Source organism: Amyelois transitella, chromosome 4 (assembly GCF_032362555.1).
Source record: "Amyelois transitella isolate CPQ chromosome 4, ilAmyTran1.1, whole genome shotgun sequence".
In the NCBI taxonomy this organism is placed as follows: domain Eukaryota; kingdom Metazoa; phylum Arthropoda; class Insecta; order Lepidoptera; family Pyralidae; genus Amyelois; species Amyelois transitella.
Window position 1 is genome coordinate 1,188,171 of NC_083507.1, and position 15,805 is coordinate 1,203,975.

General features: G+C 33.8%; 1 protein-coding gene across 1 annotated transcript in view; it reads right to left on the reverse strand.

Annotated features, from left to right (window-relative positions):
• Positions 1–4,693: 4,693 nt before the first annotated feature.
• LOC106132947 (innexin inx1) overlaps positions 4,694–15,805 on the reverse strand; it is a 49,084-nt gene continuing 37,972 nt past the window's right edge. Inside the window, exons 5-8 of the mRNA XM_013332521.2 lie at positions 9,057–9,214; positions 8,485–8,679; positions 7,950–8,111; positions 4,694–7,650 (exon numbers count right to left, since the gene is read on the reverse strand). Coding sequence (XP_013187975.1) covers positions 7,593–7,650; positions 7,950–8,111; positions 8,485–8,679; positions 9,057–9,214 — 573 coding nt within the window. The 3' untranslated portion in view covers positions 4,694–7,592. The remainder of the gene's footprint in view (positions 7,651–7,949; positions 8,112–8,484; positions 8,680–9,056; positions 9,215–15,805) is intronic.

The following is a 15,805-nucleotide window of genomic DNA, read 5'->3' on the forward strand; positions in this document are numbered from 1 at the left end:
TCGAATAAATGATATGAATATAGTAGAAATTTCATTCCAATAACCCGACCTATAAGCGTGGAAGCCCTTGGGCATTATCCATTAATATTTGCAGTCGAATACGATTGCATTATCTGCTCTTAATAAATGGAATAATATTAAAAACTTTGCACGATGAAGTGGACTTCTGTGAATATCGTAAAAAGCGACTTAAAAAAAACAAAAGAAAACTTCCGTGTGGTTTCCGACACCATTAGAAAAAGAATATAATCACTCCATCTCTTACCCATGTATGTCGTAACAGGGGACTAAAGGATAGATAGGGCTAGCAACCAGTCACTATTTGAATCTCAATCAGTGCCCAGTCTGTCTTTCAAGACTGTTGTCTCTGTCTATCCCACAAGGGATAAATACGTGATTATTTAAATGTATGTAAATAGCGCTACATAAATTCCCAAGAGGGAATGGTGTGAATATTTTCTAGGTTTAGAGGAAACTGCCACTATTTGAATATCAATTCTGTCATTAAGCCAAATAGCTGAACGTGGCCTTTCAGTCTTTACAAGACTGTTGGCTCTGTCTACCCCGCAAGGGATATAGACGTGATTATATGTATGTATGTACATAATAATCACGTGTGCATCTCTTGCGGGGTAGACAAGAGCCGACAGTCTTGAACAGACTGGAAGGCCATGTTCAGTATGGCTTAATGATGGAATTGAGATTCATATAGTAATAGGTTGCCAATCGCCTACAAGAAGAATCCCAAGTTTATTAGCCTATCCATAAGTCGAATTCAAATTCAAAATTTTTATTCATTATTATAAGATACTTCATATCGCTTAATAATTGTCAAAACGTATGGTTTAACAACATTGGTTGAGTTTGAAAAGATTTGAAAAGATTGAAAAGTTGAATTTTGAAAAGATTTATGTACAGAGTGTACTGAATTTTGATTTAGGTTAAATTCAAACTACAATTCATTACGAGGTTCCTGTGCCAAGCTCAAGTGAGTTGCAGCAATACAAAAAGGTCACAACTCAACGAATTTATTGATATAGAGCAATACGCTGATTTTCATTTAAGGAACAATAATGCATTTACTAGAGAAATTGTCCAATTATCATGTATTTTGTATTGGTAGACACCGAATTGTTACTAATCAGCGTGTAACAAACCTAATTAATGGCTAAACTGACCTTGGTAATAAAAAAAAATAGGCCACAGCGTGGACCAGATGGGCGATCGTAAAATAACACTGATTTATTATAATGGACTGATTAAAATCGTGATTAAGATCATTTGGAACTGAATAGAATCATATGGTGCGAACGTGTGTGACGAGGGTATCTATGTACATACATATGAATCAGGTCTATACCACTTACGGGGTAGACAGAGGTAAGTTTCAAAAACACTGAAAGGTCACGTTTAGCTGTAGGGTTTAACGGTGGAATTTAGATTGAAATAGTGACAGATAGCAAGCTTTTACGACATACATGGGAACGAGATGCAGTGGTTCTATTCTTTTTTTTATTGGTCCTGGGAACCACACGGCACTTCATCTTCCCACTCCCAAAAATATTGAGAAAGAACTTATGTCGTGTTCACGTTCGGGAATAAGCCGCCGTATAATCACTTGGCAGAGAAGTCTCTTAGAACTTAGCGAGGACACCTGCACAGTCAGGCAACAACCATGGACCATATATGGGTTTGATTCCCGTGCAAAGGTTGCGGAGGTCTGATGGGAGTCGCTTCGTGTAAAAACCTAACTCACCCAATCTCGGATCATACTTAAAGGCGCACCCCGGGCTCCTCTTTAGAGGTGAAGATGTAACCGGAACTAACGATTAAGTGGATAAAATAAAAATCGCTTATACAAAAATCAAAATCGTTTATATTTCATAATCAACCTAATGATACCAAATTACACAAATTTCGTCACATACAATGGCTTTGTAATAAATAAATAAAAAAATTCACTATCGCGCCATAAAGGGGCAGATATATTGACGTCATAAAGAAACGAAGACAATTTTGACAGCTGTCAAATTTAAAATTGTTCAGTGTTACCCGCTGTCAAAAGGGTATTCTCATTTCTTGTCGAAGGCTTGTGCGCAAAATACCAACCAAAACTGTCTTGTTTTTATTCCCAACGTATATATGTGCATTGGCATAAATGTAGAAAAAAAGGCAGACGTAATGTGGCTTGAATAATAAGTGAAGCACCGTAATGGCGGCATTGTACGCATGCGTGAGTGACGGAAAATTAGATAATCTACGACGCATCGACTGTCACACTATTGGTAAAAGTGTGTGCGTGAGGTGTGTATATATACGAAAATATCTAGCTTAAGATTGATCTTATGTTTTAATGTTACTTCTTTGTGTATTTCGTGAAGAAATCAATAATTTTTTACTTTACTTTATACAGTGGAGCGGCATACTATTGGGTGCTTCATTTTGCGGTATAGTAAAACTCCGTCCGCCTTTTTTTCTATGCCTATATGCATTGGATTCCGTTTAAATTTAAGTAAAGAGATAACATATATTCCGTATCATGATGGGTTTTCACACTAAAAAAAATTTACTCTCTTACAATCATTAAATGATAGGCATATCGCGCTCGACCATCATCGCTTATAATTGTTTTACTAAGGAATTATGTTTCATCCATATACATACATCATGGAAAGATCTTTTTGTGGACAAGAACATAAAAATCTGACCGGTTAAAGTAGATCGGTACTGTTACGGGTCAGATTTTTACGCTCCTATGCCGAACAAAAATAATATCAAGAGCTTACGCTAATGTCAAAATGTGTGCCACAGCCGCACTATAAATTTATTACCTACCACAAAATCTTAGTGAGATATCATTCAATGCGCTGCATTTTTGAGATTTTGACACGAAATAATCATGTCTCACGATAATATAACCTATATTTCACTGCACTTCACATGAATAATATTAATAACATACAAATGTCTGAACGTGACCAATCAACATGCGCCAACAAGGCAGTTAACTCATTAACATGCTAAAATAAATGCAATTTCTTACATTTAAAACTTACTACTAGAAAAGTGTGCTTTTATAACAACGTCAAATCATTTTTATACAAAAGTATATAAATTAATTTTAACGTTATCATATAATTAAATCCTTTACATGTGCTTCTTGTAAAGACGATTTAACATTTTGAAAGCACACCAATGTCTTTCACGCGAATACAAATTGTGAACTAAAATTAATATCGTATTAGGAACATTTTATTCTACGTGTTATGTACATATAAATCGGTCGGTTAATACTATATTAATCTTTTATCTACAATATCAGCGACTTATTCGGGTCTTTATTTATTGCCAAAACTAATTTTAGTTCACAAAATCATTTATAAAATACTAGTGGCGTGCGCGTTTTAAAATTGACACATTTTAGGCAACAAAATTAACATACACACAAATATAAAATAACGTCTATATCCCGGAGGGGTAGACAGAGAAGGCATCTTTCCATTTTCCAAAGTTTAATAACATAGAAAACATCTCAATATGATTCACGCATCATTTTGAGAATGCAAAACCTGTTAATTTTCGCAATGAACGTAGACTTATAAGAGTAACAGACAGGACAATTAACTACACAAGAGGAGGATTTATTTGATCTCTTGATTTATTTTATAGTGACAAATCGTCTAGACTATAACTTTGACATATCTATGGCTCAAAGGCAACATGCTTAATTTTTTTTTAATTTACAAAATGCAAAAATATTGTATGTATTGTCTTTTTGTAGTTTAAGTATTTAGTTTATGTATATTTACACTTTCGGGCAAAGCTTACGCAGGTTCTTAGTTAACATGAATTTGAACAAAGAAATTTTATTTGGAATCAAGTTAATTATGTGTTATATGCCATATTAATTTGTACTACTGCAGCTAAATGCCAAGGTCTTAAAAGGACCATTTTCCTCCCTTTAAATGACGGGGTCTAAATGTAAATCCTAAAATTTTTTTGTATAAAAATGTGAAATGTAACAGAAGCCGAAAAATTAAACATTACCTTAAAGTCCGTTATTATATATATGTAGATATTATTCATTTTAAGATCACATAGACCTCAATATCTGTGATACACAATTACATATAGAGATTCAACAATTATGTGACCTTAATGTTAACTTATTAAAAAGATACAAAGTTACCATACCTGCTTCATTTCCGTCGATGTTTAGATAATCCCGTTATCTATTATTGCAAAGGTCTCGACCGCAGGTTCGACGAATTTTAGAAACGCACGAGCATTTTTTATAACATGAGAAAGGCAAAATATAATCGAATTTTCGGTTTAAAAGTAGAGTTAACTTAACACTTAATCGTAGCAACGTTTGAAAAACATTGTATTATAATATCAAAACGCCTCAAAAAGAGTCGAGTTCTAATAAAAATGAACACTATATATATATACACAGTCTAAGAATTTGGTCACTTCACAATAACTACACATTAAGGCAAAGTTAAATACTAATCCAAATTTGATTGTGATTGATGCGAAATTCATTTATGGAACATTCAAAGTTCACTGAAAAAGATCATACGAAAAAATCGTACAATTTTTTGTTAAGAAATTCGTACAAATTCAGTTTTGCCATGTGCAAATATATAAATCTCGGTCCGTCAATTATAACAACCGTTTTTTTTAATGTATGTGTACCCTTAAATTCTAAATGAATATATCACATAATTTCAAGAAGAATACATACAACCTGCTTGCTTATATATTTGTCAGCGGAACATAACAAGAACAGCAAGTTTATAAACTTTATAGGAAATTTATAAACTTCCGTAGGATTCTAAACGATATATATTGTCTGCAGAACCATTTTGAAACTATACTGTATAGAAATACATATATAGAATAAATGTTAAGGTACTCAATTTAATTGCTTTAGCAAATAATAGGAGTGAAGTAGACTTAAATAAATTAAAAGGGCCTCAAAGAACTTGTTACAATGATCATATATTCCTCTTTGATAACCTACAATCTTTATTATGCCTTTGCAACCGCTCTTTTTTTTGAATCGACAATCCTTTTACGTCTTTGCCACCACTCGTCTGTGAAGACTATTAGACGTTTTATAACAAGTACTTCCTTGATCAAAACAATATGCGACATTCGAGAAAATTGTACTAAATAAATAACTTTATAAATAATTAATTTGTGCCTTATCACACATCAAGACGTGAATGTATGATATGTATATATCAGTGTCTTTGAAAACCCTTGAGAATAAATACACCTTGGCACTTTTGAATACCCAATAGGTCAGAAGAAAAAAAAAATATTTAAAAAAAAAAGAAAAAAAAAGTTGATTATAACTCTACGATCTGTATGAATATAAAAAAGGTAAGCTATCTACCAAATTTATTGATTTACTACTACTACTAAAAAATTAATTGTGTGAAATCATACAAATTTTACATTTAGTTGACATCAATAGATGTAATGTAGAGCTACTTGAATGTATATAAATACCTTATGAATTATAACAAGTTATACATACAACCTTTTATTTTACAGCACAGAGTTAATAAGAAAAATTTACATGCAAACAACCACGCCTCGTTCCCGGAGGGGTAGGCAGAGACTTACATTTTTCCACGCGAAAAAAAATGTAATCACAAAAAAGGCAGTGAATATACAAAAGTTGATATAAACATTGGAGACCACACTATGAGAAATAATAAAATTCATACTTTTATTCATTATATTTTACTTTTTTTCAATATTAGTTCCTTTTTAAATGTGAATAAATAATGATTTTTTCTTCATTCGACATCCAATTCATTTTAAAAGTGGTTAACTATAAAAAAAAAGAGTAATCACAATTCGATTAACTATCACAGTCAAGATGGAATAATATAAGAAAAAAAAATTCCGTGCTTTCAAAATTAATTTTGTACAATTTTTTTTAATGTGTGGCATCCGATGTTAAATGCTTGCTACCAATATCCCAATACAAAAAAAAATGAGTGGAGAACATTTTCATATCTATGTTAACTATAATATATCCTACAACATATAAATAATAAAATACCTACAAAGTATGAAAAACAAAAGGTTCGTAGTGATATTTTCAGGGTGAAAACTATACTGAACATATTTATTGGACAAATATATATTTTTTTAATATCCATTCAAACATGTATTGTCATATAGATAATGTCTTGTATCAATTTAACCAAATATATTTTTTAAATTTATGGACAGCCTTCTTTCGTAAGAACTAGCCTAGTGTTAGTTCTTACTAAAGTATAGTAATATAATAAAGTATAAGTAATTAACCTGGTAAGTGGTTTACCTTTATACTTTCTCCCATATAAATCATACGATTTTATGACTTTTACAGGCGAACCTATATTATTTTAAACTAATTAAAAATGAAGTATTTACTTAAATTTTACACAAATTTTAAAATTTTTATAAAAATATGGTCAGTATCCATCACTAGATTCACCCTTAAAATATTTATACTTAATTCGTACAGATCTTATATATTCGAGCCAATGTATAATATACTTAAATATAAGAAAAATGCTACATACTAAAAAATGTATAAGATAATACCTAGAAAGATATGATAATAAAAACAAACCCAAATTCTTGGGGTAGTAGGGCAGAGAAAATTTGTACTCAATATATGTATATACTAAAACATCATCGAGAATCATAGATATCGAAATAATATAAAACAAAAGAAATACCATTTTATCGTAAAAAGTATAGTAACTTTGTGTTTTGCATCATCAGTTGTAAATTTCTCAAATATCAGAATTGAGATACAATATACAAATTTAAAAATTCACCAGTCTAACTTGCCACTTCTTAAATAGTATATTATTCCGAATGCTATGTCGAAAACGATTCTTTTTTTATGAACACAGTTATCGTCTTTTTTTGTGAGCAATTATGACAGTTATTGTCAAAGTTTTATGATCATATAAAAATGTAAACAAATCTATAAAATGTATTATAATTATAAATTGAATTCACTAAAATTGCTTGTCAAGATTGTAGCGCTAACTTAGTTCAAATGCGGGTAATGTTTGTAAATGCATTCTATTGCAACGGGGTAAAAAATCCGTCATCATTTTTGTCACAATTTTCAAAATTTTTGTTCAGTCTTCTCTCAAAAACGTAGAGAATATATGCGTGCATGCATAAAAAATGTACCTAATTTCAAATTTCATTGGTAATATACCTAAATGAATATGAAGCTAAAGGTCGCAAAGCAATTGAGATTTACCATGAGACAAAGAGAGCAGCTTCCTTCTCTTTTACGTGTAAGTTGTTGAAACTACCGTCAATTTTTATCCAATCAGAATTGACCTCTTTAAAAAGGCTACACTTAAAAACATTTAAAATTGGAACCAGCAATCGTTCTTTACAAAAAATTCAAAAGTTTTACTTATAAATATTTAAAATTCGAACACCAATCGCGTTTTATAAAAGGTATTTACCGCGGCGGCAATAGCCGGTTGTCATTCGCTGAGCACGGAGATGGTGGGTGGAGGGGGAGGCGGCCGCGTGGGGCGGGAGATGTGACGTCACGCGCGCGGACCAGACTTTTCGCCTAAACGTTTCGCCAGTTCTGACAGTAGCTCGCTGAAAACATGACAATTATAAAGGCTATTAAAACATATTATGGTTTACTTATTTTAGTGAAACTGTTATAGGTAAACACTTTTTCCATCACTTATCCTTGCTGAGGAAAAATAGGAGAAAATATATTTAGAAATTTAATGTAATTAAATGTAAGTGGGCTCACATCTTCAGAGTATATCGTTGAAGACGCAACCAGGTCTAACGCCAGCACGATGATGACAGTAAAAAATAAGAAATCGAACATAAGCGCTACTTTTTCTGAATATTCCCACAGAAGTTTCGTTCAACAGTTATAGTACCTGAATATAAGAGGGTCCATGTTCCTAGCGAGCATGTAAAGCAGCCACCAGTCTCCAAGGTCCGTCCGCCGGGAGATCACCACGGCCGTCTCCATCGGGATGGTCCGCGATCTGGCGTGCAGCAGCCTCGGCCGGACTGATGGCACGAAGATTATCACTAATCTGGAAGAGAGTAAAATTTCTATAAATATGTATACATCCATCACATACTTATGGTCATGAAGTGCCGATTTTTAACCTCAGCCGGGTCATGATGAAGAACTAAAGCTCCTAAGAGGACGTGAGGAAAAGGTTACAAAAATAATTCAAAATTAATTAATTCAGCAAACAAACAAATATTAAAAAATATATTTTACAACGAAAGGGGACCCAATTCACATCCTTGGGATACGCCATTGACAAAAAAACATAGGGAAAAACAATTTCAAACAAGAGATTAAAAATAAATGTTGCAACTATGGAAGACTCAATTTGCTTCCTTGGGTTACTCCAACACACTTTCATCTAACATTATTAGTTTTAGAAACAAACTCACCTATAAACAACTAGTAGGGACAAGATCACCAGCAAGATGATGTACCAGAACCACAAGAAGATGTATGTCTTCTCGTTGACGATGTTCAGCGGCAGTATGCATAAGCTGTCGTGCGTCTGGATAGTGCCGGACGCACCAAACTTGTGGAATGTGCATTTCGTTATTCGCGGGAACACGTATATCATCGGATCGTATCTGGAAAGGAGAATTATTCTGATGTAGCTTCACATCTACAATACGACACAAGCTTTAATCTTGAAATAAGTTGATTTTTGGCTTAAATTTTCTAGGAGAATACTTCAAGCCGGCAAACAAAAATGCATTCTCAGCTATAAGATTTAAATCACTCCTCGGACTCTGAAGAAACATAAAAAATTTTGAAGTTTCTGCAAACAAAAATCCTTAGTCCAGAAATTGCACATATCTCGATCAGTTACAGATCAATAGTCATTTATCTACATCAATTTAGCCATGAACTCACAATACTAAAGTTATAATAAAATTTCCATAAATATTTAATTAGTTTGTAAGCATATATAAAAATGAAAGTATTCAAATTAACTGCCACTCACCTCTCTTCTTGAGGAACGTCGCTGTAACCCAGAACCCTGGTGCCATACGATAGGAACTCCCCGTCGAAGAAGCTGTCCATCATCCACATCTGAACGCTGATGTTGATGAGACAGAGCAGCTCGCAGCCCCAGTAGCGGAACGCGTAAAGCTTGTGTGTCTGAAATGAGAAATAAATCAATAAACAACTTGCAAAATTTTGATTATTAAGTTAAGTTGCCAAGACTTATGGTTAATGATAATATACTATTATTGACAATTGAATTCAAAGTAAATTCACGGATTATATCATGAGAAAATGGGCAAGTTGAAGTTTCTTGTAATTTTGTCATTTTTGACATTGAAATTTAATTTAAATACGATAATGTACGTCCATTAGGAAAGCTCACAGCGATGATCATAAATATTTAACAGCATTTAACCTGTGTTGCACAATAAAAATATTTGATTTTGATTTGTAGTTTCACATATTCTATTCGAACTTCATCTAAAAATTCATCAATCTCAATTGAAATAAGTTTATTCTACATCAAATAATTAACAAATCATAATATAACAATTATATTAAATAAAATTTTAACTTCGTCATTGAAGCAATCGTTAATCACGTCCTAGGCCAAGGTAGAAACAGGAACGTAGATTTATATACAGATAGCGGCCCGCCCCGGCTTCGCACGGGTGGAAATATTTTTGTGTTTTATATTTTGAAATAAATTTATGCCTATGTCACTTTTGAAGGTCTATTCTATATCTGTGCCAAATTTTATCAAAATCGGACCAGTAGTTTTTGAGTTTATTCCACACAAACATACAAAAATACAAATCTTTCCTCTTTATTATTAGTGTGGATACGTGATTCAATGTCGAAATACAAAATCATGATATCAGAAGACCAAATTCAGATAGTGGTGACCTTTCAGACAGTACAAAACAGGAAGTGTCATAGTAACCCGGCACTCTTCATGTTCACATAGGAACGAAACATCCTAATACGATTTGTTTAGATAATGGATGCTCTATATGGCCGGTACAAATTGGTCACACAGTTAGACTTGAATGATGAATAAATTGAGAGAGCTTGAAAGTAAATCACACAAATAAAGTTAATTATAAAAAAAGAAAATCTTCTTATCTAAGTACTTCTAGATTCATATAGAGAAATACCTGAAGATTTAAGATCTTTATTTGTAAAAGTTGATTTGACCTCAATCTGCCTGATGGTAAGCAAAATTTAAGGTAATGCGCGCAAGTTTAAACAATGCCATCGCTTCAGCCTTGACAATCCCTTAGTCGTAAGTATCAGAGAACAGCGAAGCGGTTTATACATAAATTTTTGACGTCAATAACTGAAAAGAAACAAAACCGCAAACGTAAATTGTAAACCGCCGAGCTTGCATGAAGAGAGTTATGAATGTGGATGAAGCGAAGGAAGTATGCAGAGATCGTGGCAAGTGGAATGAGGTAGTCTCTGCCTACCCCTCCGGGAAAGAGGCGTGATTTTATGTATGTATGTATAACTGATACCTTGTATCTTATGTTTAAGGTATAAATTTACTGCAAAGCCCGGAATAGCTTCAGAATTACACACATCATTAAGACAAAGTATCTTTTGAACACGAGCCTAGCAACACATGTATTAAAACAAAGATCGTCTGACACAACTCGTCTCACGTGCAGACAGACAGACACGAATATGATAACACAAACAACCCAACATTGAAACCAGACCACCCGCCGCCTGCTTGCTTATTTGATAAAGGCTCTTTATTCAGACTTTTGGGTTTCATCATTTTGGAATGGGTTGAATAATATTTTGATCCATACATATAAATGTACCCATTCGTAATCACGCCCCTATCCCGGAGGCATAGGCAGAGACTACTTCTTTTCACTTGCCTTGAACCCTGCATACTTATAACGCTTTATCAGCTTTTCTATTATTGTCAGTCTTGTCTTTTTATTTTTTTTTAACAAAATTAAAATATAAAATCATTACTTAATGTAGCGTGACAAAACCAATCCATTTGGACACATTGGACTCTGCCCGAAATACATTAACAAAGAGTTCGGTAAGAATTTCTTCAGATTAAACGAATCTTTATTCGTTTAAAATCAGAACCTTAATTCCCGAGATGTACGAGTAAGAACTTCCAATACTCCAAATGCTTGGGAATTTATATTTATCTAAAATGCCTTCAATTAAATTCTTTATGGCTTGTAATCATCTGAGGAGCATTAACATAAACATCTACTATCAGTGGAATGCTGAACTAATGCAGTCAATTGGCCTGTGACCCGGGTTCACCAGTCAATGAATCACCCTGGATTCCGTGCTCATATCAAACGCATAATGCCTCCATTATGTCATTTACATTTGTGGTTTGCACTGTGCTAGAATTAAGAACATCAACCGTCATCTTCCCTAACGTCGAATTCCTAACCTGCACCCAAAACTTCACGATCACCATTGACAAACCAATTATTCGTAATCCAATCATCAAATCCATATATAGATACATACATATGGTCACGTCTATATCCCATGCGGGGTAGACAGAGCCAACAGTCTTGAAGACTAAATGGCCACGTTCAGCTATTTGACTTAATGATAGAATTGAGATTCAAAAAGTGACAGGTTGCTAGCCTAGAAGTTGCCTTGCGTTACTTAAACTAGAACATAGGTGTATGAAATTTAAATGAAGTGGGTATTGTAAAATTAAATCAAGAGAAAGTCTTATATAAACTTGTAAAAGTACATGGGACTTATTGGCAACGGGACCTTAAAAAAATAGACCTGATGAAACTAATTGTTGTGTGACAACATCACATATGTCAATCATCGCGAAGAAATTGACGCGCTCGGCCAATAGCAACAATTAATCTAAATCGCGATTACAAAGATTACACGGATTGAAGCATAAATACGAACTCCGACTCAAAATCTTCGGAGCCGCGGTTCTCCAGGCATAACACCAGCCTGGCGGAAGATCTTCCCTTTGGTGGCGGTCGAGCCCGAATCATCGCTCCCGCTACAGTTGCACAGGACAAACAACAAAAACTAAGATGTTATCAGACAAAAGAGAGACGAGAGATCAGATAACTTATATTTGTGTTATAAGCAAAACTAAACTAAACATGTCATGTTTAGTTAATCATATCATAATAAAACTGATGACATAAGAATCCGATAGCTTCATTTGAGGCCGGGTATCAATGTTTTGATCAAAGCCAGATGTTGTTATAAACTTAACTATACTATCGTATCATTCTCACGTTAAAATAAAACATCAAGGGCTGTATCATTAACTACATGATTTAAGAGAAAATTTTATCAACAGGGTACATTATTAGAACGGAGAAAATCTCAAAACGCAGTTCTACGTAATAATTCAGGAAAGTTGAAAAGTTATTTGTTTAATCTGCTCTCTCTCTCTCTCTCTTTGCTCTAACTCTGTGATAAAACGACAAACATAAATATATAAATATTAATATATACGGGACAAATTACACAGATTGAGTCAGCCTCGAAGTAAGTTGGAGACTTGTGTTACGAGATACTAACTCAACGATATTCTATTTTATATTAAATACTTATATAGATAAACATCCAAGACCTAGGCCAATTAGAAAAAGTTCTTTTCCCATCATGCCCTGGCCGGGATTCGAATCCGGGACCTCCGGTGTCACAGACAAGCGTACTACCGCTGCGCCACAGAGGCCGTCATGACAAAGACGACATAGTTTAAAAAAAAATGAACCAAATGTATATTCATCATCAATTGACCGCAATTTTAAAGAACTAAGTGACCAAGTCATCAATGTAATTAACAACGCGATCTCTAACACAATCACTCCAACACAATCAATATTTATCTTTTCAACAATTAAACTACACTTTCCATGATCATGGTGTTTGGATTACCGGCAGATGTGTGGCTTGCACACCTGGCTATCGACCCTTGCGAACTTGCAATATCTTTAGAGGGGTGATGCAATGCGGACAGAAGTTTGGGTAATCCTACAGCTAGATTTACTGTTACGAGTAATCAATGAACATAAAAATTTTACATTTAATATATAATATTATATATAAATATATACGGGACAAATTACACAGATTGAGTTAGTCTCGCAGTAAGTTCGAATCTTGTGTTACGAGATACTAACTCAACGATACCATATTTTATAATAAATACTTAAATAGATAAACATCCAAGACCCAGGACAATCAGAGAAAGTTCGTTTCTCATCTTGCCCTGGCCGGGTTTCGAACCCAGGACCTCCGGTGTCACAGACAAGCGTACTACCGCTGCGCCACAGACATCGTCAATCGTCATTACTGAGTAATTCGCTAACAGACTAGGTAAAGCTGAAACTCCTGAGCGTAGAAATCTCAAATATTGCATGTAAGAGGAAAACAATATCAGCTTTAAAATATGACAAATCGAAAAATGTGCCCAAAAATTCACAGAAATTCGTCGAGTGCTTTCAGATATATGCGATATTACCTATGTCCGATAGGAACTTATATAAATAGTGACAGTATTTTTTCCCGTTTATTCGGAAGAAGAGTGTATTATTCATCATGCTTTGACCACATGTTCTTCAGACAGGGGTCAGGTTACTAATAACAAATCGCCCGCGTCCATTTAAAACCAATACGACACAGATTCTAAGAAATCATCGGGTGAAGTTGAAAATCGTGTCGTGTTACCGTCGGAAATGCAGTTTTTATATTGTTGATGTATCATTGATAACAGCTATCCAATAATACATAATTAACTAAAGATACATGCTAATACTTACATAATTAAACATGGAACAATTGAATAAAGGACAATTATAAACTACATAGATGAACATACTAATATGTGTGAGAAGTTTTGTTTTTTATTTTTATTTAAATCCTTTTTGTTAGCTGACCTCTTACTAATTTTTACGCTTACAACATTAAGAGAGAATAGTGAATCTGTGGTACGATGTAAGACGTTATGTGTTTTTAAGAAGTCCAATAAAATAAGTAGATTTACGATATAATTCCGCACTGTTTTACTTTCATTCCCACATATATAATATGAGTCTATTTCGAGAGACAATAGTCTTTAACTCGTCGTTTGACTTAAGAGAGTTTGGTAATCTCGAATATCATATCATATAATTGCGTCAATGCTTTGGTCACTCGATCAGTATTATACTTGGCACATCTATAACATTATACATCTGCACCCTGTCCTGGTAACAGGTTTCGCGCTGACCAGACAATATATTTATCATTTACACATAGGTATTTAATCTAGTATACCCTGTATAGCCTCAAGCTCGTATGAAGATAGTTATGAATGTGGATGAAGCGAAGAAGTGGGAATCGTAGCAAGTGGAAAGCTGTAGTCTCTGCTTCCTCTGTGAGAAAGAGGCGTCATTATAAGTATGTCTTACAAATCGATATAACATAAAAATAATTTCGCCACAATTTCAAACAACAATGAATCGACAGACATGCACTGATGATCGATGACGGTATAGAAATGATGGTTGCGTAATCTTAAAACATCAGTCAGATCATATCAGGAATGTTCTTTATTAGTATGAATAAAGGCGGGCCTTGGAATCAATCAATCAATCTATTGATCAAATACGAGATAAATTATTACTATTACATACTGATTAAACTTTAGTTCAGTATTCGTAGTATTTTGTGACCAAGCGGCCATAAAATTGAAATGAGACAAATTAAAAAAAAATGTTTTTTGGGGAACATAAATTTACAAAATATTAGTGGCTGGAGTCTTCTTTTGAGCAAAGACAAAGACTCCGTTGATAACACAAGTTGTAGCATTAAACATACTTTGCATTAGCTGATGTTCCCGGCTTTGTACACTTGGGAATTTCTAAGAGCTTCCTTTGTGGATAAACTCAGCAAAATCTTTTCAGTTACTCTGACTATTATTTCCATATCATACATACATATAGTCACGTCTATTCCACTTGCGGGAACAGACAGAGCCAACAGTCTTGAAAAGATTGATAGCTCACACTCAGCTGTTCGGCTTAATGATAGTATGGAGATTCATATAAAGTGACAGGTTGATAGTCCGTCGCCTAAAAGAATCCCAAGTTTATAAGCCTATCCCTCAGTTGCCTTTTACGACATCCATGGGAAAGATATGGAGTGGTCCTATCCCTTTTTTTTCATTGGTACCGGGAACCACACGGCAAATTTCCATCTCATTATTTCCATCTCCTAACTAATAAATATACGTTTTTAATAGTGAAAACCGATAGAAGTCAGTAAAAGCATAAGTTATTCTTAACTCTACGATTACATGACATAATGAAATGTTAAATTTACGTCGTAATAGTCTAAATTAATTGGGTTAGTTGCATGAATGAACTTGCAGTATTAATGCCTTAAAATTCCTAATCACTCGTTAACAAAGCTTATATTTTATCGCTTTGAATTACTCTATATTGCGTCACGTAATATTGAGATTGCAATGGATTCAGTTTAGCGTCTTTATTCCCAGCGGTCAAGGTTGAAAATGGGTATGAATTATGTAGTAATTAGAATATCCGCCAAAAAACTGTATAGCAAAAACATGTGGCCACCAAACATACAAATTCTTAGAACAAGCATCTTTAGACTTTGAACTACCGACTTGCCCCATCATACGGGTTTCGAAATTCAAATTTAACTGAAATAAGAATACTAAATATTTTATGCCATCCATCCTACTGTTTGTGAGTATGTCAG